This window comes from Temnothorax nylanderi, unplaced genomic scaffold (assembly GCF_030848795.1).
Source record: "Temnothorax nylanderi isolate EJ_2023f unplaced genomic scaffold, tnyl_v1.0 TNYL_tig0009_pilon, whole genome shotgun sequence".
In the NCBI taxonomy this organism is placed as follows: Eukaryota; Metazoa; Arthropoda; class Insecta; order Hymenoptera; family Formicidae; genus Temnothorax; species Temnothorax nylanderi.
In genome coordinates this window covers 668,920-696,709 of record NW_027249071.1, presented here as the reverse complement: position 1 = coordinate 696,709, position 27,790 = coordinate 668,920, and the positions used below count along the sequence as shown (strand labels likewise).

General features: G+C 37.9%; 1 protein-coding gene across 1 annotated transcript; it reads right to left on the bottom strand.

Moving 5' to 3' along the window:
• Window positions 1-307: 307 nt before the first annotated feature.
• LOC139786321 (very long chain fatty acid elongase AAEL008004) lies at window positions 308-26,954 on the bottom strand. The gene is made up of 6 exons (XM_071725497.1): window positions 25,613-26,954; window positions 15,642-15,714; window positions 11,409-11,599; window positions 5,815-5,952; window positions 5,055-5,297; window positions 308-4,528 (listed from the first exon to the last, which is right to left on the bottom strand). Exons 2-6 carry the CDS (start codon window positions 15,700-15,702, stop codon window positions 4,169-4,171), a joined length of 993 nt encoding a protein of 330 aa, XP_071581598.1. The 5' UTR covers window positions 15,703-15,714; window positions 25,613-26,954; the 3' UTR covers window positions 308-4,168.
• Between the last annotated feature and the right edge of the window lie 836 nt (window positions 26,955-27,790).

Below are 27,790 nucleotides of genomic sequence, written 5' to 3'. Positions count from 1 at the left end.
AAAGGACGATTTATTACCAAAATTATTTTACAAATATATAAAATAATTTATTTATATTTGTTATTCAAAATAGTCTCGGTTAATGAAAATTATTTAATAATAATTTTTTATGTATGGCGAGAAATTTTAAGTACGCCAAGATTCTCGTTTACATGATTAATTAAACATTAATTAATTATATAAATTATACATGTCCTTTTTTAAAAAGAACTCGAAACTATATGGCAAATTTCTTTTTAAACTGTGGGTAAATTTCACATTGTATGCGTGTCATTAACTTCCTCGCAATATATTTAAGTACGCCAAGTTTCTTTCATTTCAATCATTTTATTATTCTCTCGTAATTTTCCCCAATTATGTACAAAAATATAATGAGAATCATTACAGAGCTCGTAATGTTTAGGTACATGACGCGATACGCTCTCTCATTGTCGCAGTTTTTCTCGCACTTCTCGGTAGATCTTACTAAGTGCGCTTGAAAACATGAAATTGTGAAACGTGATAGCACACCATACGCGCACAGATCGCTCGTTATGTACATGTGAAAGTATCGCTTTATTATTCAGCCCTCAAATTCTACGCGGATCTTTGCGTTTTACATGTAACTTACATATAACTTATCGATAATCAAACAATATAAACAATTATTTTAGCAAAACATTCAAATATAAAGATTTTAACCTTAAGAATAAAATATTATAAATTTGAAAACAAGTAAAATACAGCGTATGTTCGGTTGTTTTATTTCATACAAACTTCCGGAATTGTTTCGTAAAACTGTTGTTGGAAATATAAGAAGAATGAGATATTATTAATATTAGAGTAATTACCCCGTCATAAATAATGATAGTCATTTCCTCCATAAATAACAAGATTTATGAAGGATTAAAGCTATACTGCGAAATCGCAGATAGCTGTTGCAGTCAATCTGGTTTCCCGTTAGAAAAATATTGTGCGGTCAATGCGTGAGAAAAAAGCCCTCGCTCGCTTACTTATGTTAATAAAGTGCAAAATACAGAAGCAATAATATTCTAGGAAAAGTATTGCGTTCGTTAATAAGGATAAAAAATCGTAAGATTTCCCTGATCTCTGCTAATAAAAGTTTCACAATCCGTTTATCGGTGAGGAACGCAAACGTTTTGCGCAATCTTTCGATTCTGTGCGTTTTGTGTCAAGCAACAGGATCCTTCACTAGTCTTCCAGTCCTATCGTGATCTACTATTCTCGCTAAAAAACGGTTATTTATGAAGATACTCATAAAAAAAAGTTATAATACGCTGCATCGTTTATTTCGCCAAATTTCTTTTCTTCTTAAACATGTTAATTAGTATTGTTACACCGCAATATCACAACTTAAACAAGACTAAGGTAACGTAACACAGTACGTCTAACTATCATCTAGACGTCTAACTAGTTAGGAAGTAACTTTACTTTTTTATCGCATTTTTTTTATTGTGCGTAAGATAAAAAAATTACGTAAAGCTCTATCTTCCAACGCTTTGAGAGAACTCGCTAAATATTTCTCTTAATTTAGGTTACCGCTTTTTTAATTCACGCCTCTTACGAAATTTCGTGCACGCTCTTATTCAATTACGGCAGTTTTTCAGATTATGCGTATGCGTTGTCATTCGTATTTCGTTATAATGGAGACACATGACAATGTCCACCATTACGCTTATACTGAAACCGGAGCGACAAAGCTAAGCCTCGATAAATGAATAACAAAATTGACGATGCAAAATCGGCGACCGCAATGTCAATTTCGAAATGCATTGCAATAAACGGAAACATAGGAGACGCGTTTACGTACATAAATTAACTCTATGTGTAATAATCTATTAAATATACATAGTCCCATTGTTTAACATTTTTATAATTCCGGGGGCTTACGTAAGTTACATCACCCTATATGCGCTTCTGGGTTTTAATCGAAGAAGTCATCGCGTTTGGATAAAGCAGGATTGAAACGTTTTACAAATGCGAGACTCATTGTATAAACGCACAAATAAAAAAGAAATGCGCGAACGCTTTTCGATGACGAACACTCGTTTCCGTTTGTCTCGCAGACTAATCGTCATCCGATGTGTGTATACTTTCATGAGGAAGCTCATTATGACGAACACGATGTAAGACTATAACGTTTAAATGCTCTCACTCTCGTTCGCTAGAGCTAGCTTATTCGCCTGTAAAAATAGCCGAGGTTGAATTTATTACAGTCGAGAGAAAACGTTTTATCATCAGAGATTTTTATTTAAGTCTGGATCACCATAAATAATATATTCATAAAAATAGGAAGTGTGTACAAATATATTAATCTTGTAGTGCGACTATTACGATCTCTAAACATTTGCCCTTCCCCTCGAATATAGTATTATCCGCGTGTATGTGTATACATAACTTCGAGGCACATTCGCACTCGCGGCACTCGTTCGGCTCCTCCGCGACCGCGTGATCAAAACTTATTACGGATTTGCGTGTAAGAGAGCACTCGCTTAGCACGGTGCGCGCTCCCTTTCTTGAAGCTTGATTCTACGACACTAGAGCTTCGTGATTCTCGCGACATGAATGCCGTGTACCTTTTCCGATCGATTAAAGCGCCCGTGTCGCGTCGTGCACGATAATAACAAGCCGCAGTGCGGCTTACATTTGCTATTCGTGTTTGAATACAAAGCGATATAAAGCAAATTCGAGCAAATTCTTTTCGGCAGCTTACTATAGACGTCACCGTACCGTCAGTAGTAGAATCAAGCCACGCAGTGAATTAAATATGTGGGAAATTATGTAGGTATAGCCGATGACGTTGATACATGCTGCTAATAATTCGTAAGGCTTCCGTGAAGTTATGGAACGACGGGCGATAAAAAGCAGAAATTATTAATGTTAAATAAATTGTTGCTATATTTTCGGACAAAATATGGGACAATATAAATAAAAATACATTTTATAAATAGGATAAATATGAGGACCTAAAATAAAAAAAATTTAGAACAAACACAGGGTAAAAAGATCATAATAATTTAATGTTGTCATGTTTGAAAAATTGATTAAATAATGGCAAGATATATAATTATCTTGAGAAAAACTCGACAGTTGTTGGGGAAAAAGAAACGAGGCAGTTTCCAATTACTTGTTGATCATTTTTACGAATCATTAGCTTATAATTACCAATATAATTTTAGCCAACTCTGTCATACGATATTCTGGGCGAATTCGTCTGCACGCTGATTATAATTTTTAAGAACACTAGAGTTCTGAACACAGTTGGAGCTAGAAAAAGAGCAGAGTTGGTAATGATAGTAAGAGGAGAGAAAAGGTTCAGTTTCAGCAATGTGCCTCAATGGGAGATGCCATGAGAAATTACATACGACTAAGAAACATCCACACTCGTATTCGATACATACGTAACCAGTACAAAAAAAATTGCACGCTCAGCGAACACGCCGCTCTTGCTTGTATAATTATCAACGACGAATGCTCTACATTCCTCGTCATGTATGTGTGCGCTTTAATTACCCAGCTTGTTCTCACATTCACGTCGAATGCGATCTCTCTCTAAATTAGCACAAACTACTAGTCGCAATTTAGAGATTTTTATAAATCGCAGCGTAGTTTCCATAATGCCAAATATGAAAACCATAAAAGTAGTCTTCTCGTTTTTTTTTTGCGCTAATGTTCTTATCTGTACTATTAACAATTTCCGATAGTATTATCGATGTTCTATTTTCGTATGGCAGATCACAAATCACTAATTCAACGACGCCAAATCTCACCAAAACTCAGAAATGAAGATTCCGCAATATTTTTTTTCTAGCGACCAGTACTGCGTTTATTTTTTTTTCTCCTTTCCCTTCCTATTAGTTTTAACACGAACGTCGTAACAGCCCTGTCGTCGATGATACTATGTTAGTGAACACAACTACTGCTCTGCTAACAACGCAGAATATTTAACGAGACGTCTCGCTTTTTATGCATGCCATTCTTTCATCCGAGAATCTCGTCTCTTTGTCCTCTTTACACACGCGTGTAATTTGGCTTCGTGTTTCTCACGCCTAAGTTTGTGGACATGTTGCGAAATGATTTTTCACGATAGACGAACGGTAATTGTAGGTACGACAAGACGAGCAGCTGACCGGCACACCGAAAAAAGTGTTCGAGTTTCCCACGTGTCCTAAGCGAGTTTTTTCTCCGTAATGTTATTGTTGGCGACGTAACCGTTGTTCGTGCCGTTGCTGTAACAGCTGTTGTACTCCTTGTTGTAGATCGTGGTGTACGAGGACACGCCGTTGTGCGTCGCACTGTCGTTATCATCCAAAACCGGCATGCAAGCTCCTCCACCGGATGTACCGTTTTGCATCTTCTTCCCGGAGTTTTTCCTCGTGCCGCTTGTGTACTTCGTCTTGTAGAAATCCGAGAACAGCCCGAGGAACAGGACACCGTGCAAGCCGATCCAGATCATGAAACCGCGCGGATAGTTGCACTCGATGAAGAGCAATTGGAACTGATGGCACATGATCATCACGAATTGTATCTGAAACCAGAAGAAGGATAAACTGCCAGGTAAGTAATAATAAAAGCGATGATAAAAACTCAACGCATACAAAATTTGTACTGAATCGCCGTGGCCCGAAATATGTTGATGTATTTTAAAGGCTGGAGAAACTAAGTAGTAACACAGACAGATAAGTAGGATTACAGAGTGAATGGGATTTCAACAAATTGAGAACTCGGTCAACGGCTCATTTTAATCCGCTTTGTCAATTCCATTTATTTAACTAATTTTATTGGACATCGGTCATTTTTATGATTAAGAGTTACACATTTCCTGCGTGTAAATTTTTAACTGTATCCGAAATTGGCCCCTCAAATCCATTATTGTGTAAAAAAATATTATCTTTTAAATGTAGAATATATTTTAAATATAAAATGCGCTCAATTGTCGACAAAATATCAAATAGAATGCTATTTACAAAAGATATAATAGCGCATGAAGTTCTGTAATAGCTGCAATTGTCACGTCTAAGTCCATAATAATACGAAGTAACACTGGAACTTACCATTTGCATGGTAGTGAGATACTTCTTCCACCAGATATACTTCTGGAACTGTGGTCCCATCGCGGCTACCATGTAATAGAAGTACATCACGATGTGTACGAAGGTGTTTAGGAGGGCAAAAAATGTGCTGTGGCCGCCCGGTGCAAATTTTACTCCCATCCACACGGAAAAAGGCATTACCCCATGATGAATTACGTGAAGCGTTGAGACGTGTTGGTTCTTTTTCCTCAGAATAAAGAACAGCTGAAAAATCATGCAAACTTTTCGATTACTCTCTTCATCTTTCTCGGTATTTTGATAATTTTGCTTAAAGTATTTTCCCAACGGATTATTTCGTTAACTCTCCAATGGTATATAATAAATACCATTCCGATTAAAGTTCAAGAAGTTCTATGTATATTCCTTATATATATAATAATTATATAAATATATAAAACGCTTATAAATAACGAGATGATGGTTCTTCATATTAATAAGAATAATAAAAAGTAATAGAACGAACGGTGGAGTTTCAATATATCTACAAGCTGGGAAGTTTCAATATATCTTTGAAAACATAAACATTAAATAAAGCAATAGATATAGACGGAGCCAGCTATTTTTCTACAAATTATTGAAAGAATCTTCGACAAGTATTTCAGATGCTTGTTGAAATTTATTCTAAAGTTATAAATAAATTTATCGAGTGGAACTTATATGTTTTTACATCTGTTCCTCGGTTTACCCGATATCGACAAGTCAAGAGAAAATCGATACTCACCGTATCGAAGAACTCGGTAAATTTGCTAAAGTAGTACCACCAGCAGGTTCTTGCCATTCTGAGGCCCATCGAGCTGGACGAATAATCCACCGGTTGGCATCGGAAGCTGTAACCTTTCGCCCAACCGCTCATAAGATACTGAAACAATGAATATTCGAACCATTTGATTACGCTGCTTGTAGCGACAATAAAGTCTTTGTTATGTGTGAGTTCTCGACATAATCATTAGACACGTGTTATGAAACGCGAGAGAAGATTATCTTGAAAGATTTATCAATTATAATTGCACCTAAAATCGGGATTAAAATCATATTTCACTTTGCTTGCAAATTATGCAACAAGGAAAACCAGTAAAAAGATACAAAAAAATTTCAATTTTAACTGTTTAACTTTGACGTGATATAAAATAAAAGTTTGCTTTTTTGAAATGAAACATATAATTTACATTTAGCGCAAAAAATGTTCATAATTCATAATTTTATGCACTATTAAAATTATAAAACTCGAATCAAGTTAGCTGATGGGTAAGATTTTTTTGCGAATTTATTATTTAAATTATGCGCATATTTCAATGTTTTTTGAAACGTGTTTAAAAACGTGTGAAAAAGATAGAAATGCAAGCAAGCGCATGTATACACGTCCGCCAGACGGACATATGTAATTTTTGAGTTAACGGTTTGTTTAACTGAATTTCCTTGAATTTAAAAATGGATTCGCGTGGTTGAAAGGCGTCAGACGTTCACGAGGTCATTGCGAGCGTGGAATTAATTCGCTAAATGGTTCCAATTATACTCCGGAGTTATAATCTGTTGCGCGTCGAAAAGACGACCATTATGTTTGCGAAGTAAATTAATCATACACTCCCCACTCTCATTTATACCGATCCTTAATCGCATTCAATTACGTAACTATCGAATCACAATCCATTTTTAACTGAGATTTAAATGTGGAAGATCGAACGAATTGAATAATCCAAAAATATGTGATACTCGAAAGAGCAAAAAAAAAAAAGAAAAGCAAAAATTACACACGGATGTCGAGATTTCTTTACGTATTTCACTTGTGTAATTTTTTTTATCTGTCACTGTCAGCAATTCAACATTGATAATACTCACGAGTTTGAAGTAGACATCAATATCATTGGATCGAGGATTGGTAATTTGCTTGGAAAATTGCGAATAAATATTGGTTCGTTAGCTGTGGTTACGTTACACACCTATTACATCGCTCGGCACATCTTCCACTCAAGTTTGAACGAATTTTTAACACTGTTTTTAAATTATTTCTTCATACTTATTTTTGTTTCAATGCGATAATATGTATCTGAACGGAATATGTCATGCTATCGGATTCAGTTGCTTTGCGAAATAAAAATGATGAAACGAGAGAAAGAAATTTAAACATTCATTTCAAATATGCGTAAAATATTTGAAACATGTTAAACATAAAAGAATGATGATTGTTAGTATTTTATTTATAAGAAAAACTAATAAACTAATAAACGTATAATGTTTATTCAGACGATAGCCACACTTCTTCTGAATAAGAAAATGTTTTATTTTTGCGTTTCAGATATCTAGAACAGCTAGAATCATTTACACCGTCCATATGCGTTTTTTCTTGCGAGTTCCTAGTGACTAGGATATAACATAAAAAAGAACGTTTTTGTTATTTAAAAAATTAAAATATATTTTTAAAATAAGGTTAAAAGAACATGCAAAGTTTAATGTACTCGCTTTTTTCGTTTTCCTACAAAAAATTCATGAAAAAGTACCTTTTTCTACGACTTAATTTTCACACCAGAATACTTCCTTAATTACAATATTGCATAAATTTGTAAATATTATTTTGTGCTATATATCTATTATTTAGGAGAGTAAAAATTGATAACGGTTAAAAATATCAAAACTTGTTTGTCTTTTTACTGATTTCCTTTCTGCATAATTTGCTAGTAGAGTTATAGAGCGATGTGTAACATCTGGTCTTACAGGATATTCTCTTATAGCTTACGACACTTGTACGACCTTATCAAGTTAAGTTTACCGTTACGCGATTGCAACAGGCATAATTAACCTCTTGCACTCTACAATAAATATCAACATTTCGTTCCAACAACTCGATAATTAAATAAAAACCTTTTATTTCCGAAAACACTGAATTTTATTATAATGCGTCGTCATATTTGAAGATTTATATATATATATATATATATAATAACATTTAAAAAAATACAATAAATTCTTAGAAATATCCATGTCGAACACTCGACATTCGAGTTGCTGGAATAAAATGTGATGGTCGAGTATAGCTCGACTTCCGACCGTTCCAACTTCCAAAGGGATAAATGGCAATTTTACGCGTCGTAAAATATCTATCGTTCGCGAAGCTATGAATTCTTTTTATCGATTCAGCTCGACATTTTGCATTGCTCATCGATCGTTGAATACTGCTAGAAATTGCCGCATAAGGACTAACGGTCGCCGTTAATCCGTGTCTCACTGAATGTACACCAAATACGATAATCAAACTTCGCAGAATCGGTCATGTTGTGAGCGATATGCAAAAATTGATTTAATCGCGGAATTGATTATCATTTATCGCGTGTTCGTTCGACCTATGTACCTAAAAACTATGTAAAATTATGCGTGCGTAATATCCTTTCAGTAATTTAATACAGGTATAGAGTATAACTGAAAGAGATTAATGTTTCTTAAAATTATTATCGTATCAAGTATTTCATTACGACAAAACGAGATTCTTGCATCTAATCGTAAGATTTTTTTTATATTTCATATTACTTTCCGAAATAATTTAAAAAATTGCTTATATATATATATATATATATTAAAAAGTGTTCAAGGAAAAATTTATAAACTGTAATGAGATTTTATTTCATTCGCAATAAACAATAGTCGTCTTGTATAAAAAAAACTTTAATTAAGCGAATTGACGTCATAAGCATGCTTAAGCATTTCATTTAAATTCAGTGAAGCTATACATTTGGAGACCTACAAGAAGAATGTACCGTGTATCACTTAGGTCTACGAACGTCAAATGATTAAATTAGAGAATCTGTTAGTATAATCGACTCATGTCAAGACGACCGAATAAGTTGACTTGGCGATAACTTTCGTTTGAACGGAAAATATCTAAGTTTCGTTTAGAATCAATTAAAAAATGTGTGTAAAACGAAGAAACCGCATTCATTTTGAGAAGTGCTGATTCACATTCTAATAAATTGTCACAACTATAATCACGCCACATAACGGACTTTGACATTTGATTCTAAACTAAGGGCCGATATCACAGTCTCCGATTAACGTGATCCTCCGATTAAACTCACTCTGCATCTCTTTCTAACTGTCCCCCTAGAAAGAGACGAAGAGTGAGTTTAATCGGAGGATCACGTTAATCGGAGACTGTGATATCGGCCCTAACTCTAGAATGGCCTCGCAATAAAAATGAGTGAAAAATAGGAAAATTAGAAAAAATAATTCGATAAACTCGTCTTACAATTAGATACTGTAGAAGATTATGACAGGTTAAAGGTAGTTTGTAAAATATATACAAAATAAAATTTAATGGAAAGTACAAGATATAAAATATCAATTTATATGAAGTAAAGATTTATGAAAAATTGACAAAAAAAGAAAAGAAGTGAGAATAAGTAAGAACAAGTGCTTCTTTCGTATTATTTCGTGAGAATTTCTACAAAATATTAAACTTATTCAGTATCTTCTTTTGCCTAATTTTTTAAAAAGATATTCTTAAAAAAAATATTATATTGCATATATATATAAAATTTTTTTTTATATCATATTATATATATTTATAATATAATATTATATATAATTTTAATTTATATATTTTTTAAAATAATTTCCCTGAAAGTAATAATATAGAAACCGTTCTGTGCGGATATCTTTTTCTTTAAATTTATATCGATACAAGATAGATGCGGTTTTTGTAATCATCGTATAATATATGACACGTTTCGTGACATATCTTTTCTTAATTCTTTCATATCTTCTTAATAACTTTGATATAAAAAAAGATTAAAGGCGTTTTTTTGGCCATTACCGTGATCTATCTTTTTTTTGAGGTGATAACATTTTTAATCATTTCCGCGTGACATCGAAAACATGTTCGCATGCGCGTAACTGTACCGCGATATGTGTACGCAATATTGACTATGCGGGCCCAGATACGATTAGCATGCATGCCTTTAAATATGCACGCCAATCGGTCAAGTCCGGAAGTGTGGGAGATATATAATTACATACACACATTCATATATATAATCATATATACAATTTATAGAATAATCAACGTACAAATACATTGCATTAGCAAAAATATAACTTCTTCAATGACGTCAATTGTAATATTTCAAGCAAATTAAATCTTTTAAATTGTATTGAAAGTTAGTTTTGTATTTTTCAACATTATCTCTGTTGCTTCAAATTATTCACGATAATGGACGGAGAAATTAAGTATACGTGTTAAAAATTTTCCTGAAGTAGAATATGATACTAGAAAGTTGACCTAGATGTTGACCTGATTACAGGAAATACGTCTCGATCGAATTACAATATTGATAAATATGTACGTTTCGTTAATATATACGTAATGTACGTTGATTATTGCGAGTGATATAGCAATAGACATTCGATTGAGCAAATCCATTTGCGTTCGCAGACAATAATTAAGTCCATGAGTCGGCATATTTTTAACCGAATTCCATTGTCCTTGTAATTCCAATATTACCATGTTGGGAAAGACAACAATAAAACATTTCAATCGCGACCAGGATACATGTTTATGAAAAGTTTCATTGTCCGATAATCGCGTATATATTATCAGAACGTGTCATTCATGCACGCCACATAATCTAGATAGTAAATGAGTAAATTAAAAAGATAGTAAATGAATAAATTGAGAGATAGAAAAAAAGTTAATAATGGAAAAAAATATTTATTTGGCGCTTCAGAACAGTGACTTATTGGTGTTTTATCTCGAAGTGCTTTTAGCACTCGGCAAGTTTGTTTCTTTTCGATAGGATTATTTTAACTCGGGAGATCGCGATTTCCCTCGAAGTAATCCTTCGGAACCGCAGGCTGTTGCCTGCTCGAGCCAACGGCAGTTATTGTGACCATGTCGAAACAAAAGGCGGAGGAGGAATAATTGAAGGCAATTCCCTGTTGATCGCCGCGCGGGAAGACAATCGCGGTCGAATCGCCGTGATTACGGATTTATAAAAAGAGTAATCTCGTCGACTCCGTTCAACGCGAACGATCGTGGATCGTGAATTTTGACGAAAACTGTTACTCCAATATTTATTAACGGATATAAAATGAATTATTCTTGAGCGTGAACAAATTTGAGATATCTAATTCAATTTTATTTAAAAGATCTCGTATATTGCAATTACTTTTACTTCATATTTAATCTTGAATTATTAATATAACATGTTTGTGTGCGTGGAGCGTTTCTATTTAGGAATTTCGTCGTGTGTAGTTACAATAAACCCCCTATTGTGTTAATTCCTCCAGCGATAAAACCGGTGTTAGAGAAATAACGTAAGAGAAACAAACCTCGTAGAATATCCACGTGGAAAAGAGGGTCTGGAGGAAGTTATACGTTATAAGGACCCCCCGAAGATCGAAAGGCTTTCTATTTTCCATCAGTTTCGGTCCTAGAATCTTGCTAAAGTAAGCGTACGACAGGCATATCGCCACGGTTGGGAAGGGACTGCTCATCATCACCCAATCGTTCACCCTGGAATCTGGAAACAGAGAGAACGTAACATTAGAAAAGCAAGAAACTGTTTAATCACATACGAAAAGAAGTCGCGGAAAGTTCGCGCGTGAAGTCATTTAAGAAAGGAAGTAGATGAGATTTTAGGGAGAGCCGGCGCAAGAACAAAGCGAAACTTCGGCTCCTTGCGGAGTATCGACGTTTCGCAATGTACAGTAGACCTCCGTGTAACACGAGGGATGCGTTCCGTGTTATATATATATGTATATATATATATATATGAGTTACATAGATTATACATATGTAGATTATGTATGCATGCGGAAACATATTTATAAAAGATGTAAGTTTATTTAAAAAAAAAAACATGTAAAATAAATATTAAAGGTGTAACAGTAAAATATTTCTTATTTCACTTTGAAACAAACAAATATTAAAAATTTTCCGTCGTGTTATATGAAGGGGAGTCTACTGTATATCATATACATTGGAAAGTAGAGCATGCGATGACAATTTAAAAGTTGTCTCCGCATTATGCAATGTCTCGCCGCGACGCGCACCTGTAACGGGGTCAAAATTCGTAACTGGCGACAGGAAGTACCGTTGCGGACAAGAATTTATTACACCATTGTCGACAAGTGCGCGTTCGAATCTGCCGATGTTGTAACGCCGGGTATCAACTACGAGGGAAATTTAGCAGAAATGTCAGGTCGATTGTCCTACCAGTTTCGCGCGCGTCTTCTTTCAGAATCAAAAGATTTCTAAATCGCGCGCCTGAAAGAGTATTATTATCCCGAGCGATGATTTTCATGCAGTAACACGTTCGGTCTTCCGAGCAGCTTAGAAAGTAGCCATCGTCATTTTTCTATCCACCCTCGACGACGAGGAAGCAGAAAAAGGCGCGAGTGCGTGCACGAGGCGCGAATGAGTGAGCAGTCGCCTTCCGCTAAATTGCCCTCGCACTCGTGCGACCCGACGGATACGAGACTGATACGTGGAACGATTTTCTCTCTCTCTCTCTCTTCTCTCCCTTTCTCTCTGCTTTTTTTTCAACATTCTTCAGCTTGAGCTCTTGGTCAATACACAATTGATTGACGACTCGATTACACGCTGACGATGCGACGCGGCTTATCGTCGATATTATGCTTCGGTTTCAACAGTTCACGCTGTTGATAATTAACGAGCCAATTTGACCGTTTAGTTTACGATTACGAGGCGTTGACGGTTTCAAAACATCCAAGCGCGTTGAATCTTGACGTAAAAGATTTATGTATCCGGCGCGAGACACTATCGCGTCTCTTGACATCGATATTGACGTAGGAAAGTCAGATACACACGGAAGTTTTGCTCCACTAAGTAATCGATTAGAAAAAAAGCGACGCGAGAGCGATGCGGTGTCCCAATAACAAGCGCACGCCGGTTGGTATCGGAAAGGAAAGTGGGTGCAAGCAGGCGAGTTACGAAGCACGCAACCTGTAATGACAAAGCGAAGCGCTTAGGCGACGGTGAATATTGCATCGAATTTCGTCTATCCGCGCATTCGGCCGTTACGTAATACCCTTCGCGGAGGACTTTGACGAAATCAACAATGCGGCAAAAGGGCGGCCCGTCGTCGCAACGACCGCGACCGAGCAACGGCAGGCGCCTCCGCGTCTGTACGGCCTACGATTAGCGGGAAAATACGAGTCGCCAACCGATACCCGCGACGTCGACGCCACTTCGTCGGAGTTACAGCTGTTTTTCCGCGTGACACGAAAGCCTTCTCCTTCCCTCCGCATTAATGAGGAAAAAAAGAAGGAAAAAAAATTATTATATCGGTCGCCACACTAGCGGATTACTGTTTTCATCGATTTCAAGACGTCGCGTCGCGGCGAAATGTCGGACGACGCGCGACGGTGCAATTTTCTTGCTCTCGTCACGCCCCAATTAAAGATAACGCCCGATCTTACCCCGTCAACGCCGTATTGACGCCACAGACGAACGTCCATTATTTACGTTAGCTCTCTCTCAATTCCTCTGGAATAGGCGTATACAGGGATGCCCCGGCAATTGGCTCCGGCAAACGTGTGTGGTTTATTGCGTGACTCGAGATCGATCTTTTAATTATCTTCCACAATTCTATTTTAGTCACGCTAATAAACGTATAAAAAGTTTGTCATAACTGTCATAAGGTACCTTTCGTGTTTATTCGGTTTCTGCTACGAAGCATTTTATTTTTACTGATTTCTCTCTTCTTTAACAATTTGCTCGCGAGACCCGGATATTCGAAATAATTAAGAATATAAATTGCAAATCATATCTCGTAAAAAAGTCTTTTTACTTGTTTGTGAATCTTTTGGTCGGCTAATTTGAATAAATTTTTCCTTTCTAAATATACTGGAAGATATAAAAGCTATTAACATACTGAAAAATGCCTGGGACACGAAAGTGCATGGTTGGAGGGATTAAGTGGCGGAAAATTTAGCGTTAGATAGTCGCAATAATCATAAATATGAATTAAAAGTCATCTGCCTTCCTAAAGATATAAAATAACGTACATGAAATTACGTACAGCGGCAATTACCTAATAGAGCTTAAAGTGACATAAATTTACTTCAGCGGCTGTGAATATGTCCAGTTATTAGCAATAAAAATAATTTATTCTCAGAATTAAACTGCAAGGAGACAAACGGACAAGATTCTATCAAAATTACTGGGAGTTTCGTTTTCGCTGTCGTATCTCGCTACGCGGATATCGCGAAAGATGTCGAAACAGGAACCGCTGAGTGACTCGTATGGAAAACGGGGGTCAAGGATTCCCCGAATGGCTCTCGGAGAAATTAGAAACGGAACGCTTGCCGGCCGTTACGACACGATATTGACTCGCCCCACGCCGGAAGATTCCGAAGGGGGGAAGGAAGGGGGGACGGAGGGAGGGAGGGTTCTCGTCGCCGTGAAAATACGCGCGGTAAACAGACTCTCGGAATCGTTGAAATTTCGGTTGTAGGTAATACGCGCGGGATTTCCGGCGAGAAGAGCTTCTCGTCGTCGTTCATCCGACCTCTTGAGCAAATTTGTACGGCCTCTCTCGTACACGGTCACCCGATCGCGATCGGCGAGAAAACATCGGGCGAGATGCGCGATCCCCTTTCTTCCTTGTCCGTCAACATATCGCGTACGCGAACGTTACGTCATCTAATTAAACATCCAATACTGGACCATTTAATAGGTCGCGTTACATAAATGTCCTTTACTTTATCTCTCCCCTATTACCATATTTGCGAAACTACTGGCTGTTACATAATGTCGGTAAGAAAAGAACGGCGCGCATAAACACATTTCACCGTGTTGATTACATTAATTCACGTGGTTCATTGACGCAATGTGTCAACATAGAATGTATTACTTGGGCTACTTTTCAATCTCGTGAATTTATCAAGTCTTGTCAAAAGTGGAACGAACAATTTTTACCGTCATTCGATTCTACAGCTCAAAGAGCTTCTAGTGGCGTTACTTCCTTATGCCGAGATTAGAATTCGGTGTGTCACACACACAATGGCAACGTTATCGCGATCATCGTTCAGGGAAAATGTCAGAACTCGAGTATATACTGCGCATGAAAAAATGTCTATATTTGCACCTCACGCATTAATTCCAGTTTTGTCAACGTTTCGCCGCCGACAATATCGATCACGACGTTGGTAATTTTCCATTTTTAATAATTTAGCAGCATTCTGCGAGATCTTCTTCAGAGAAACAATCCATTTTTACGGTCGCGTAATCTTCGATCTCTATTTGTCCGTGAAAGCCAATTTTCGAATGGTAACGGCGAACGAGTTTTCGAAACTCGTTTCGAGCGAACGTTTCGGAATGATAACGCGTGTTTGTAAAGCTCTATCCTCATGGTATAGGTCTATAGGTAAAGAATTGATATTCTACTCTTTCGCCTGATTTTTTTCGTTAGTTTATGAATTTGTAAAAAAAAAAACAAGGTTCTACATTAGAATTTACGTAGAATGGTTAAAAAAGATATCGGGGGATCTTGGATGCGGGAGTTAAAGTATGTTAGAATTGAAATATATCGGACTTACCGGACTGATTGTCCATAAGGTCCCTATAACTATGCACCAGGCTCGTCACTGCGCTCGTCATCTTGAACAGTATCTGAAAGTGAAATATAATAAGAATTATTTTTCGTATTTTACTTTCGAGAGAGCAACGCTTTATCACCGCAAATCCAAGTGTGTTATTTTAACTGAAGTTCTTCTTACACATTTCTTGCCGTTTTAAATCACGTCATTTGACACGGTTGAACGTATTAATTTTCAATGTAATATGATTAAATGCGTTAATTTAACACGCAACAAAATATGTGTGAAACGAGCTTCAGTCAAATCTGTAATTTTTAAACGTTTATGTGTGTAGAAATAACACACTTGGATTTACAGTGTTTCAACGAAGTACGGTCAAGGATAACGCACTTAGAACGACACGTTTCAATATATGTATATTAAAATCAGTATAATGCTAATGAAGTCAATTCTATCGTTTCCTTTGAACAAATATTTGCAATATTCTCAATGCTTTCATTGACTAGAAAACGATGACTCTTTTATTTCTCTCTCGCGCGTGTTAGTAACGATTCTGAATGAAACCTATGACGGTATACACAGTATACGTTGTGTTAAGTGAAATTCCCATAAAGGCGCGGAGGAAAGAGAAGTTTCGCTAAGAGCCATCGCTGAAAATTTCATAATTCAATGAAACCTTTAAGGTCGGATAGAAATATATTTCAATTATGACCAGCATTGATAGCGAACGACGAAAAAGAAGGGCTTTCCTTTGTCTATCGATGTTTTTGTTATCATATATATGATTCTGAAATAAACCGGAAAAATCAATCAATTCCAAAGAATACGTCCGCTTGTGACTTGTCTCTTATACTTTTGCGAATAACAAGTATAACTGTCATCTGAGAATACTCCGTCAAGATTATAATAATGCTCCAAAAATGTATAAAATGTATATAAATGTATACATGAGAACTAATTGTTTAACTTTTATAAAATGTTTTAAGAGAGAAACGGTCTCTTCTATATTACAATAATAAAGATACAGCGCAAAGCTATTACTTTTTCTTTTAAATTTCGTCTCACATCAACAGGATTTATCGACTATCCCGTGCTAATTTCCTTCCGAGCGAATTCGCGTGCGATTTTCTTAATACGCTCACGCCTCGTCCCGATTTTGTGTGTCAATCAAATATGCCGTCTGTTAGTGGGTCGAAGTAACGGTCACCCGTAGAATGTGCTCGAGCTAACATTTCGTCGAATATCTTCATTGAAACCGACGACCGCGATGACGTTGCCATTGACACACTGAGCTCTAATCTCGGTGTAAGGAAGGTAGGCGTAGTCGAGCGCGACCGACTGTATATGTGGGCGTATTTATGCGCTCGATCGCGTTAAAGTGAATACGGACCTACGTGCGGTTACGTAGTTAATTCATATTTGATAAGTGCACTTAGTGCATGCGGTACGGGCACGATGATTGTTCAAGCGGTGTAAAGACGGCGCCGAGTTTGACTTCGCGCGCTGTGCCACGAATAAGAAATTATTCTTGTACGCTGAAATGTGATATGGTGTCATTATGTACCTTGTTTGTTATCTGCCAATATTCTTTTAATGGAAACGTCAAGAAATTTGTTTATTGTATAACGTTTCTAGGTTACGATTATGTAACACAAAATAACGTGTAGATTCGTCACGACTGCTTTCAATGATAGGGTATTTTATTCAATTAAAAGGGAGTTTTTGCAATACCGTCTTTCGGATACCGTAACCGTATCTGAATTGTTCAGATACATTCACTATGATTTTAATAGCACCGGATTATAGCGCGATTGACATTTGGGGACAGAAAGGTTGTCCGGTTGAGTTTCGGAATGCATCCTACATATATTAGCTACCATGTCAGCAGTTATAAATTCTTTTAACATTTCAATATATTTGACATCTTGTTTGTCTACTCTTATCTAATCGCAAGAAATTGACCAATCACAGTCGACTATTCTCTTCAAATTCGACTGTGATGGGTCTATTTCCCACGACCCACGACCTACGACTCGCGTTGTAGACCCATAGCATTAAAATGAATCACTGGGCAAGATCATTAATACTTATTTACTTCCAAATGGGATGCATTCCGAAACTCAACCGGACGACCTTTCTGTCTCCACTTGTACTGTATAAATTTTTATTTTTCTATAATAAATACATAAATAGTACAAAACATATTACATTACATAAAATATTTAATAAAGCTTTCTTTTGATCCAAAAATTCGTATCAAGTTTTCTTTTGCACTCGATTTAATTTGCCATCGAATTAAAAAATCTGATCGTTATAGAAGGCATCGTATGTGGTACGAATATTAACCGTATCAACACTTGTGAATGCCGTTATCAATCCTCTCTTCTTATCGTTGAAATTTTATATAAAAAAGACTTTTATGTTTTGTCGTCATATGTGTCATCATTGAATGTTTAAGAGAAGATAATGCCGATAGCGACATAGCATTTGTCGGTGCAAAACGAGATTTAGCCGAGACTTATCGAGTCGCGTAAATTTCTCTCCCCCGCTCTCCCGACGTGGCGTAGCTTCCCCGGTCGATTATACGTATTACGTAAAACAGACAGGTGAGTAGACGTCGGTGGCAGGCCTTCGAAACAAAAAGGAGAAAGAGAAAAAGGGGAGACGGAAAAGTGACACGAAGGAGGCTACCTTCGGTACCGCGAAGTGTGCCGCGAGAAAGTTACTAAATACACGATTACGGCGCGTCAAAAACAATTGCACCAGAGTTAGGCAGTTTAAAGGAGGGCGCGGAAGGGACGCATGTGTATGTGTGACGTATACCGCACGCGGTTTATAAAATTACGATCTTATTTGACTTATGGAGAAAAAGAATTGTGTTGTATTTTTGCGCTAAAAGAGTAGGCACGGCATTTAAGCATTTTTTAGATAACCGGTACAAGACTCATTTCGTTATCGGCACGATTGTGGCACGGCCACTTGGCTTATCAGCGACGCAAAACCGGATTAATCAGTGTTTGACATTTTCTCTTCTAGAGGTGTGCGCTTAAGTGCGTTTCTAATAAATCAATCTTGCATTCAAATTGCAAATATTCCGTCTAATTACGACTCTTAATGTTCATTTTTAATTCTTTCGCATTTGTATCTTTCATAGATATACGTTCTATATAAAACACTATTAATTGCATATCTTGTGCGAAATGCAAGGTCTCCACGTATCGTCTATCAATTTTATTATGACTTTTAGCAATTATTATTGCTATTTCAACAGGAAATCGTGTAATTTATGTCGCGCAATAATTTTTGTTGCCACACAGGTAGTTTTAGGGTCAGTTTCTATTTCTTACTGTCGAGTTATATTATAAAATATAATAATCATAACAGAAAAATAAATTAGCAGTTCTTTTTATTGGACAGGTATTTACCATAATTTTAAATAAATATACACGTGCCTTGATTTTTTTTCCTTTCATTTAAATTAGCATTGCGTAATATTTATTCGATCGCAGCTGATCCTTTTAATGTTAAAGATTCCGCATTTAAAGGGGAACATATGAGTAGACCGCAAGAAAAAAAGGTGAAATTCGGGAATTTTTATCTTGGAAACTATTAATTCGATTCCATCCGGGTTTTTTTTATTTAAAAGTATCTACATTGAGGCACGTTCACAAATTTTTTTAAGGGAATTCATTCCCTCGGAGCGCTGTTCTCGTGGCCGGCGTAAAATGTGTTCCTCGCGGACACGGTTCACGGTTCCCAGAATATCTCGAGAACGGCTGGACCGATTTGCTTCAAATTTATACACAATGTTTTACGATAGTTTTTCTCGTTTCCATCGGGAGATTTTTTTTTTACTCAACTAGTTTTTTTTATCAGACTATAAAGGTCACATTCATTTTTCGACCCAAATTTTCGACCTTTATAGTCTGTTAAAAAAAAAACTAGTTGAGTAAAAAAAAAAATCTCCCGATGGAAACGAGAAAAACTATCGTAAAATATTGTGTATAAATTTGAAGCAAATCGGTCCAGCCGTTCTCGAGATATTCTGTGGGAACCGTGAACCGTGTCACATTTTACGGCGGCTACGAGAACAGCGCTCCGAGGGAATAAATTCCCTTAAAAAAATTTGTGAACGTGCCTCAATGTAGATACTTTTAAATAAAAAAAACCCGGATCGAATCGAATTAATAGTTTCCAAGATAAAAATTCCCGAATTTCACCTTTTTTTCTTGCGGTCTACTCATATGTTCCCCCTTAAAATTACTGTATAAAAATGTTATCGTAATGATAACGTGAATGATATCCTTCAGATCCAATCGTGCAGTGCAAGCAAGTTATTACTCATTTTGTTTATACACGAAACAATGCGTAATCGCACGCGTAACTTCTAACTAATCTCGCAATCAAACTGGCCTGTTTGTAGTAATTATTAATAAAGCTGCCAAGTTTTTCAGTTATATATTTTGATCAATTTGGAAATAAAGTTTTCTACTAGAAGCTGTTGAGACGTCAATAACATTTAAATTTATATTCGCTTACTTAGTCTCATCTTCAAGTTAAAAAAAAAAACAAAAAACAAAAAACGAAACAAAACATGTTACTCTTTATTCAATTTCAAACAAGCGTTAATTTAAAAAAACGTTATAAAATATTTAACGTCGAATATTATGTATTCCGGAAATCATAAAAAAGCGCATTATATTTAATTTAAATTCTGCAAGCAAAAAAGCAATTTCAGATCTATTTTCAAGATTATTCTGAATAGAGATTCAACGAGATTCAAGGATGCCTTATGTAATTTTATCGTAATACCTATATGGAGTTAATAGTCTACTCTTAGCATTTTCTGATTCTGACAGATTATGATTCGTATTGTTCGTAATACGCCTGATTACGTCGTCAAACAGCCGCTTGTTCATGATTCACATCGCGATGCATTATCGGTTAAATATCATCAATTAAATTATCGAATTTTCTATCGCGAATGTCATTCATGAATTACCGAATTACGTGTCGTTTAATAGAACTGGACAGAACTGTGCGGTTAATCAAAATTTTGATACTAATTTACAGCGATATCTCGTTAATAGTCAGTTAAATCAATATTAATATTTGTAACATCTTATTATCGACAGTATTACAAAATCAAATTGTAAACTTAGTATTGCATCGCAAATAAAAAAAAGAGTCATAAAAAGGTAATACAAACTTGTTACGTTTTAATACAATTCCAATGCAATGCAATAATTTGCATTTATGAGTGTAATATTAGATTTCTAACATTTGAACACGAAAAAATGTAAATTTGATATTTATGATTCTATGACTGATGTAGATATCCATGAGAGAATTATGGATTGAACAACAATTCTAATATCAAAATACGTATCAAATATTCAAATAAATAATAAAAAAAAAACATCCTTATACCATAATTAACTGATAAATTATAGATTGCTATAAATCGATTAACGGACTGCATAATTGAATGTAAGTACGGCTTAACAGGTTTCGCGTGCGAAGTATGTGTTACAAGTTGCATTCCGCGAAAGGTAAACACAATGGAAATAGAAAAGTAGAGAAAACGTCAACGTTTCCACGATTTGTAGCGCGAATTCAATTAGAAAAAAAGAACGGTAGCGTTTACTTTATAATTCTTAAATGAACGTAATTTCGCCGTTATTTATAGCGTTCTATGAGAGTAGAAAGTTGTATTCGCTCGCCGTCTTGCAGTAATACAGCCGATTATACGAACAACACGTAATAAAGATTAAATAATACCGGCCAACGTAATCATCGCTTTATCGTTTTTTATATCGCGGACGGAATGTTATTTTCGTCCCGAATTAAGAATAGCCACGACTCTTGATTACAATAATTATCGCGAGTTCCTCGTACATCTTCGATTAATCGCAATGGAAGATTACGTTATCGCGACAAATGACAACGCGAAGCAGTCACGTTCGGCCGCGACGATCAAGGCAGAAATCTTGGATAAAGGCGAGAGAAGCGATAATTTGATGCTTGAAATTTCTTTATTATCAATACGTGTCAAACAGCAATAAGATATTCCCGTTGGCATTGAACGCACGAAGATTGGAAGATGTATAAGCTGCATGCTGCATGTTAAGTCACGTTGCTCTTTTTTTCCCGTTCTTTTTTCCCAACGTTTCATTGTTTTTACTTGAAACAGAATTGTGCTTAATGTCTAATCAATCGGTAATCGGTTCTAGCCAAAATACGCCATACGCAGGAATCGTTTGAAACTTGCGTACGTAATCAGCCATGCAAGTCGCACTTTCTCTTAATTCTTTCGTAAGCAAATTCTTCGAAAGAATGTCCTCGTTGCAATATTGATACAAGATATATGATGTTAGTAATCATACAAAATACATGGTCATCAGGCTCTGATACATATACCGGGTATAATTTATCAGACGCTAACCAAAACTTTCGTATTTTAGGTCAATCGTATAAAATTAAAAAATCCCGCTGTTATAAAGGGTCGAGACGCGAAGGATTAAACTTCATACCCTACGTAAGAATACAACGATCGAACGTAGGAACGAGGCTTTTATCGATAGCCCAACGTTAGCACGCGACTATGCGGTCAAAGCGCGTGTATTCTATATTTACACGGTGTGCTTCGCGTTTTTTCCTCTTTTTTTTTCGGATCGTGGCTCGAGACCGTTTCGATTAATCCGGCTAGCGCGGAGTATATAATAGCTGCGGGCGTGCGAGGACTCGCGAGGCGATCCCATTTGATTTGGATAAATATTGAATTTACAAAAAAAAAAAAAAAAAAACCAGGCACCCCGCGAAGTCGAAAAACAAAAAGCACCCGTCGCGTTTCCGATATACCGCGTCGTATTTATTTATTTATTTATTTACTAATAGACGCAACCAACATGCGATATCATTCAATCACTCGTGACGTGGGATTGCTAATGATAGTCCGCAATATATTTTGATAACGACATTTGAGTCAACACTACAAATAAACAAATTGCCGCAAATAGCATGCGCATTTTTACATATAGGCATGAGATGCATTTTAGCGATTTAATTAGCTTCCAAGCAGTTAATCAGAGAAATCTAAGAATACAGGTAACGGCTAAAATTCGCGTAACACTTTTCTTGACATAAGCTTGATGCTATCGTAGGGAAAATATTCATTATTTCTTACTATGAAAGTGATTATGAAGGTTTCTTATTATGATTACCCTTTGTTACGATTCAGATTTTTTAATTACGGTTTCGACTATAATAAGAGATCAGTGTAAAGCGATAATTTTTATGTAACTTCATGAAAGACTATCGTATACGTTACGATGCTGAAATCGAAAGTGGCATTAATCTCCAAAGTTTTATTAGAGTCGGCATCAAATCTTTCGTGTCTTTTTAAACTTCTTGAGGCGAATTCTGATAACTCTGAACGCGTTAGACTTTTGAACGTCCAAAACTAATAAAACATATAAAACATCCAACGTTTTCTCGAGTTTCCATAACGCTTGAATATTTAAAGATGAAAATGTGGGAAAATTTTTGTCGATTACATAAATATTCTAAAGCGAAAAAAGGAAGAGACAACCACAAATGTTTTGAATTTATATACTTTATGCAAGGCATTAGACTAGTTAATATTTTTATAGGCGTTTAATTAGCACTAGATAGAATTACAAAGTGACAATACCCGCAACGTTGTAACGTTATTGCCTTCGTAAAGTTTCAAAACCTCGCAGCCGTTTGCAGCGTTTCAAATTACAAAGTTACTCTTCTGGCAATGCCGTGTCTGGTCGCGACATTTATTTGCTCCGAGCAACATTTTCGATGTTGGCGGGCATTTATAACGTCGCGAAGGTGACACGCGCGATTCGAGGGGGGGCATTAGAACGAACGTGGATCGTCTCGTACAATTTATTTTTCAATTGATAAAGAGGTCAATTTACAATTAGGGGTAATCGGTAAAATTCCACGGAATGAAATTTTTTTCGGAGCGGAAGCCGAGGAGTGTCGCAAACGATTCAACTATCAGTTATTTGCGCGGATAGAAATTAAGATACAAGAATGTTAAGACATCAACAAGTTCACCGTGAGTTATGGGTATTAGTTATCAGCTAATATAACGTTTCAGCAGCGTGCCGCTTGAACGTAAGAGAGAAAGCGCCCGAATGAACCGCTCTCGAGCCGTCAGTATAGCGAGGCTTGGCGATTACAACGAAAGTAAATTTTGCGTAAAGCGTATGATTACGGCGCGGCGCTTTATCGAAAACGCTGATTGAATCGTTACGTTGCGGCGGCTGATGAGAACACGTGTGGAAGAACGAACAAACGGAAGTTTTTTTTCTTCCCAAACGTTATTCAATCTCGTTTGTCTTATACCTTTGCGTGTGGTTTTTTTCCTGCTTATTTACGGCACGAAAAGTTTTTGCTACAATTTTAATCGCAAATAATGCGCAGTTTGCGAAATAAAATTGTATTTTTATTTTCTGACGCTCATCCGTCATGATAGTAATCAATAGTAATTAAGATTGGAATATATTAAACGAATCGTGCGTGCATTATTTATCGTTAAAATCTCCGGCGTCGTTTTGCAGTTAGTGATTTACTTATTCGTTGGACGAGCGCTGCTTTTAATTTTTTTCTACTTGACAGTACAGCGATTACTAACCTATTTACATTATTTGTTGAAGTAATGATAATTAAATTTACTGTTATATGTATTTATTTCAGAAGTGGTGCCCGTATAGTGAATAAATACCTTATTTTTGTTACACAGAATGTAACTACTCACATAGAATTACATTTATTATGTATTATATTGTAGAAATTATTGATCTTCCGAATCATACGACTTTATATTTTTAATAATATATCAATATTAATGCACATACACACAATATAAATTTCTAATAAATAAATAAGTGAAAACACGACCGATATACGATATAATGTACAATCGATTTGGGAAAAACGTTATTTTACTGTCAGGACTGGATCTTGGTAGTCTAATAATAATATTATTCGTGTGAATTTTATGTACAGTTCTTCGCCTTAGTTTTAGTAAACCACGCGCCGTTACTCACGGTCTTGAAATGTGATCTCTAATTGTCTAATTAAAGCTAGAACAATAATAGTGGTACAAATTCATGAATAATATCATTAGGCTACCAAGACCCAGTCCTGACCGTAAAATGGCATTCTTCCCTAATTGTTAAATTTCTAAATTCCTTTTGCGAGAACATTTCATCGAGATCAGAGATGCAAGACTTAAAATAAATCGCGCTGACACGAAAAGACGAAAAATTATCGAGGACACTCGAATGTTAATGAGCGAAAAGTTATCCTCGAGCGAATGTCAAACCTCTTCCTCGTTAGCTTCGATCTTTCTCACATTCAAGGACAGATATCACACAAGAACGCGTCGAGTCTTGCGTGCTTGAAATTCCGACGGTTCGCGAATTTGAAAGAATTTGGGTTAGAAAGTTATTTTAGGGGGTTACAAACCGGTATGCCGGTTGGAACGAGAAAAGAGCCGAATAAAAACGCCGAGCGAATAACAAAACGCTCAAACCGGAGAGACCGCGGCGCGCCGATCCTCTCGAGGGAGAGACGGACGAAAACTCGCGCGGCTCGCGGGGACGAGGCCGCATTCCTCGCGCATATCCTGGCCGAGCGACGTCGAGAAACGCGAGATACCGCGCGCCGATTTCCCTCGGTCGCGCTCGTTCCGCGCGTTCCTGGCTCGCCCGATCGTCGCTCCGGCCACCGAGATAGGTTTCCTCTCCGCGCCCCGCGGGGCGGATCGATCGCAGGTGCGTCACTTAACCTCAAAGTAACCGCCGCGGCGGACGCCGGTACACGCGCCGCGGCCGCGCGTGCACGCTCCTCGATCACGCGGCTCGCCCCGCCGCCGCGCCGGCCGTTAACGCGGCCGCGCGCGAATCGCTATCAGCGCGGGTTACACCCACCTGCTATTCCACGTCCCTCTTCTCCTCGCCGCTCCCGTGGGATGGTCCGCTCCGGTTTCCGTCCGTCGTCGCCACCGAGCACCCTTCGTTCGCGAGCACCACCGCGTAGCCGGCAGCAGCACGTCGATCACTACGTGATCTCGCGGCAACGTTAACAGCAGCGATGGAGTAACGGCAACGGCAACGGCGGTAACAGCGGCAGCAGCGACAACACCCCGCGTTCGTCGTCGTTGTCTCTCCCTTTGTCACCTGACCGCGCACATAAACGCACGACACACCACCTTCCCTCGGAAAACGGTGAGCGCGGAGGCAACAACCTCGGCGCCGCTTCTTCTTCCGTGATCGTCGTCGCTTCCCCTCGGCGCCGGCGGTCGGTCGGACGGTCAGTCGGTCGGTTCCTTCCCGCGCGGCCGCGACCTCGTGATGAAGTGTGCCGCGAGCGAGCGAACGAACGAACGGGCGAATGACGAGAAATTATGCCTCTCGCCGTTGCGGCTCGGTAAACTCGAGTAACGACTGCCCGCCGTCGGCCGCAAGTTTTCTTCGGCCGTCGAGCAACACGCGTCGTCTTCCTACTCTTCTACGGCGGTGGATGCACGGAAAGGGGGAGGCGAAGCGGAAGAAGAGGGACGACGGAGATGGAGGAGAGAGAGAGAGACGCACACGCGAAGGCACGGAGGAGAGAGACGAACCAAGACGAACCGGGTGTGAGAGAGAGAGAGAGAGAGAGAGAGAAAGGGAGAGGGACTGGACACTCTGGACTGGCGCCGCGCTGCTAAGCTCACACACGCGGTCACGCTCGAGCGACGACCGTCCCCGCCTTTTAGCACCGACGCTGCCGCCGTCCGCTGCCGTGCCGTCCGTCCACTGCCGCCGACGAGTCTCTCGCCTATGCCGCTCGCCCGCCAGCCGCCGTCCGCCGAACGTAGTCGATCGCCTCCTCCCCCCCGTCCGCGTCCTGCCTATCCTACCGCCGTTGTCGCCTCTTCCGTCTCCCTTCGACACCGGCGCGATCCTACATCCTCTGCTACGTTCTGCTCCGTTCTGCTCTCCCTCGTGTTAACTCCGCCCGACGCCCGTGTTACCTGCGCGCACTTCTGCACCGACCGGCTCGTTCGTCTCTCCGTCTCTCTCTCTCTCTCTTTCACCGGCGTGCACTCCCTTTTTTTTCCTCCTCTCTGAGATTACGCGACGTTCGTTCGAAAGCGCTCGTGTCCACGCTCGAATCTTGTGTAGCTGTCCTTCTTTATTTAATCGCTAATCGCGCCGGATAGGTGATCGCGTAGACGGAAGTGACGGAAGCGACGGAACGGGCGAACACCACGGGCGCGGGAGCGGTTGTGACGGTCTCCGCGAGACCGGCGAGGCGCGTCGGAAATCTAGCGCCATCCCGCGGTACGACGTACAACCGTAATTTTGCCCGTGGATTCGGCCGCTTCGCAGCATCCCGGGTGGTGAACGCCAAGTGTGAAATTTGCCTAATCCAGGAGGCCGAAAGTATCTTCATTTGTATCTTGCAATTAAGAGGCTCCTGTTCACTCACCACTACTATCTTAGATTGTGACGTCAGAAGCGAGAAAATGTACGATAAAAATTCTTGCTAAATATATATCTATTAAAGTGGAAACATGCTTCAATAAAAAGCAACACTTACAATCGATAGAATCGACTTGTAAAATATACTGAAAACTATTTTTTTGTTTCGGAGAGGAATTAAATCATATTTATTTCTATATATCATTAATTTGACAGCTGTCATTAGCTGTGAACATAGCTTATTTACTTATTTTATTTTTGGTTAGGCATAGTTTATTTTCACATAAATATGGTTATTTATTAATTAACGAAACAAAAGTTTTCAGCATATAGTTTACAAGTCAATTGTGAAAAATATCGAACGTCTGCAGTTCTTTAACTTCTCTATGTTCCGCATGAAGAACGTTTGACAATACATATCTCTGTTTATGCGTCACACGCACACACACATTGTAACATGCTCCTATATACTACATTACGTTATAATCACATTATTATAATTTATTTTGCAACTCTGCACAGAAGGCATGTTATGAAAAATTAATTAGCAAACGGGATATACCGATATGTTTTTGCAACGAGCAAAACCGTTTTTTTTTCTTTCTCTCGTTCAATTATTGCATCATATAAAATGCGTTCTAC

What these genes read in the sequence shown, in the direction of transcription:
- LOC139786321 (XM_071725497.1), bottom strand. Translation starts at nt 15,702, where the DNA reads ATGACGAGCGCAGTGACGAGCCTGGTGCATAGTTATAGGGACCTTATG. An exon ending in CCACGTGGATATTCTACGAG is followed by an intron (nt 5,953 to 11,408) that starts GTTTGTTTCTCT and finishes TCATTGTTTCAG; the next exon opens with TATCTTATGAGCGGTTGGGC. An exon ending in ATCTCACTACCATGCAAATG is followed by an intron (nt 4,529 to 5,054) that starts GTAAGTTCCAGT and finishes TTCTGGTTTCAG; the next exon opens with ATACAATTCGTGATGATCAT.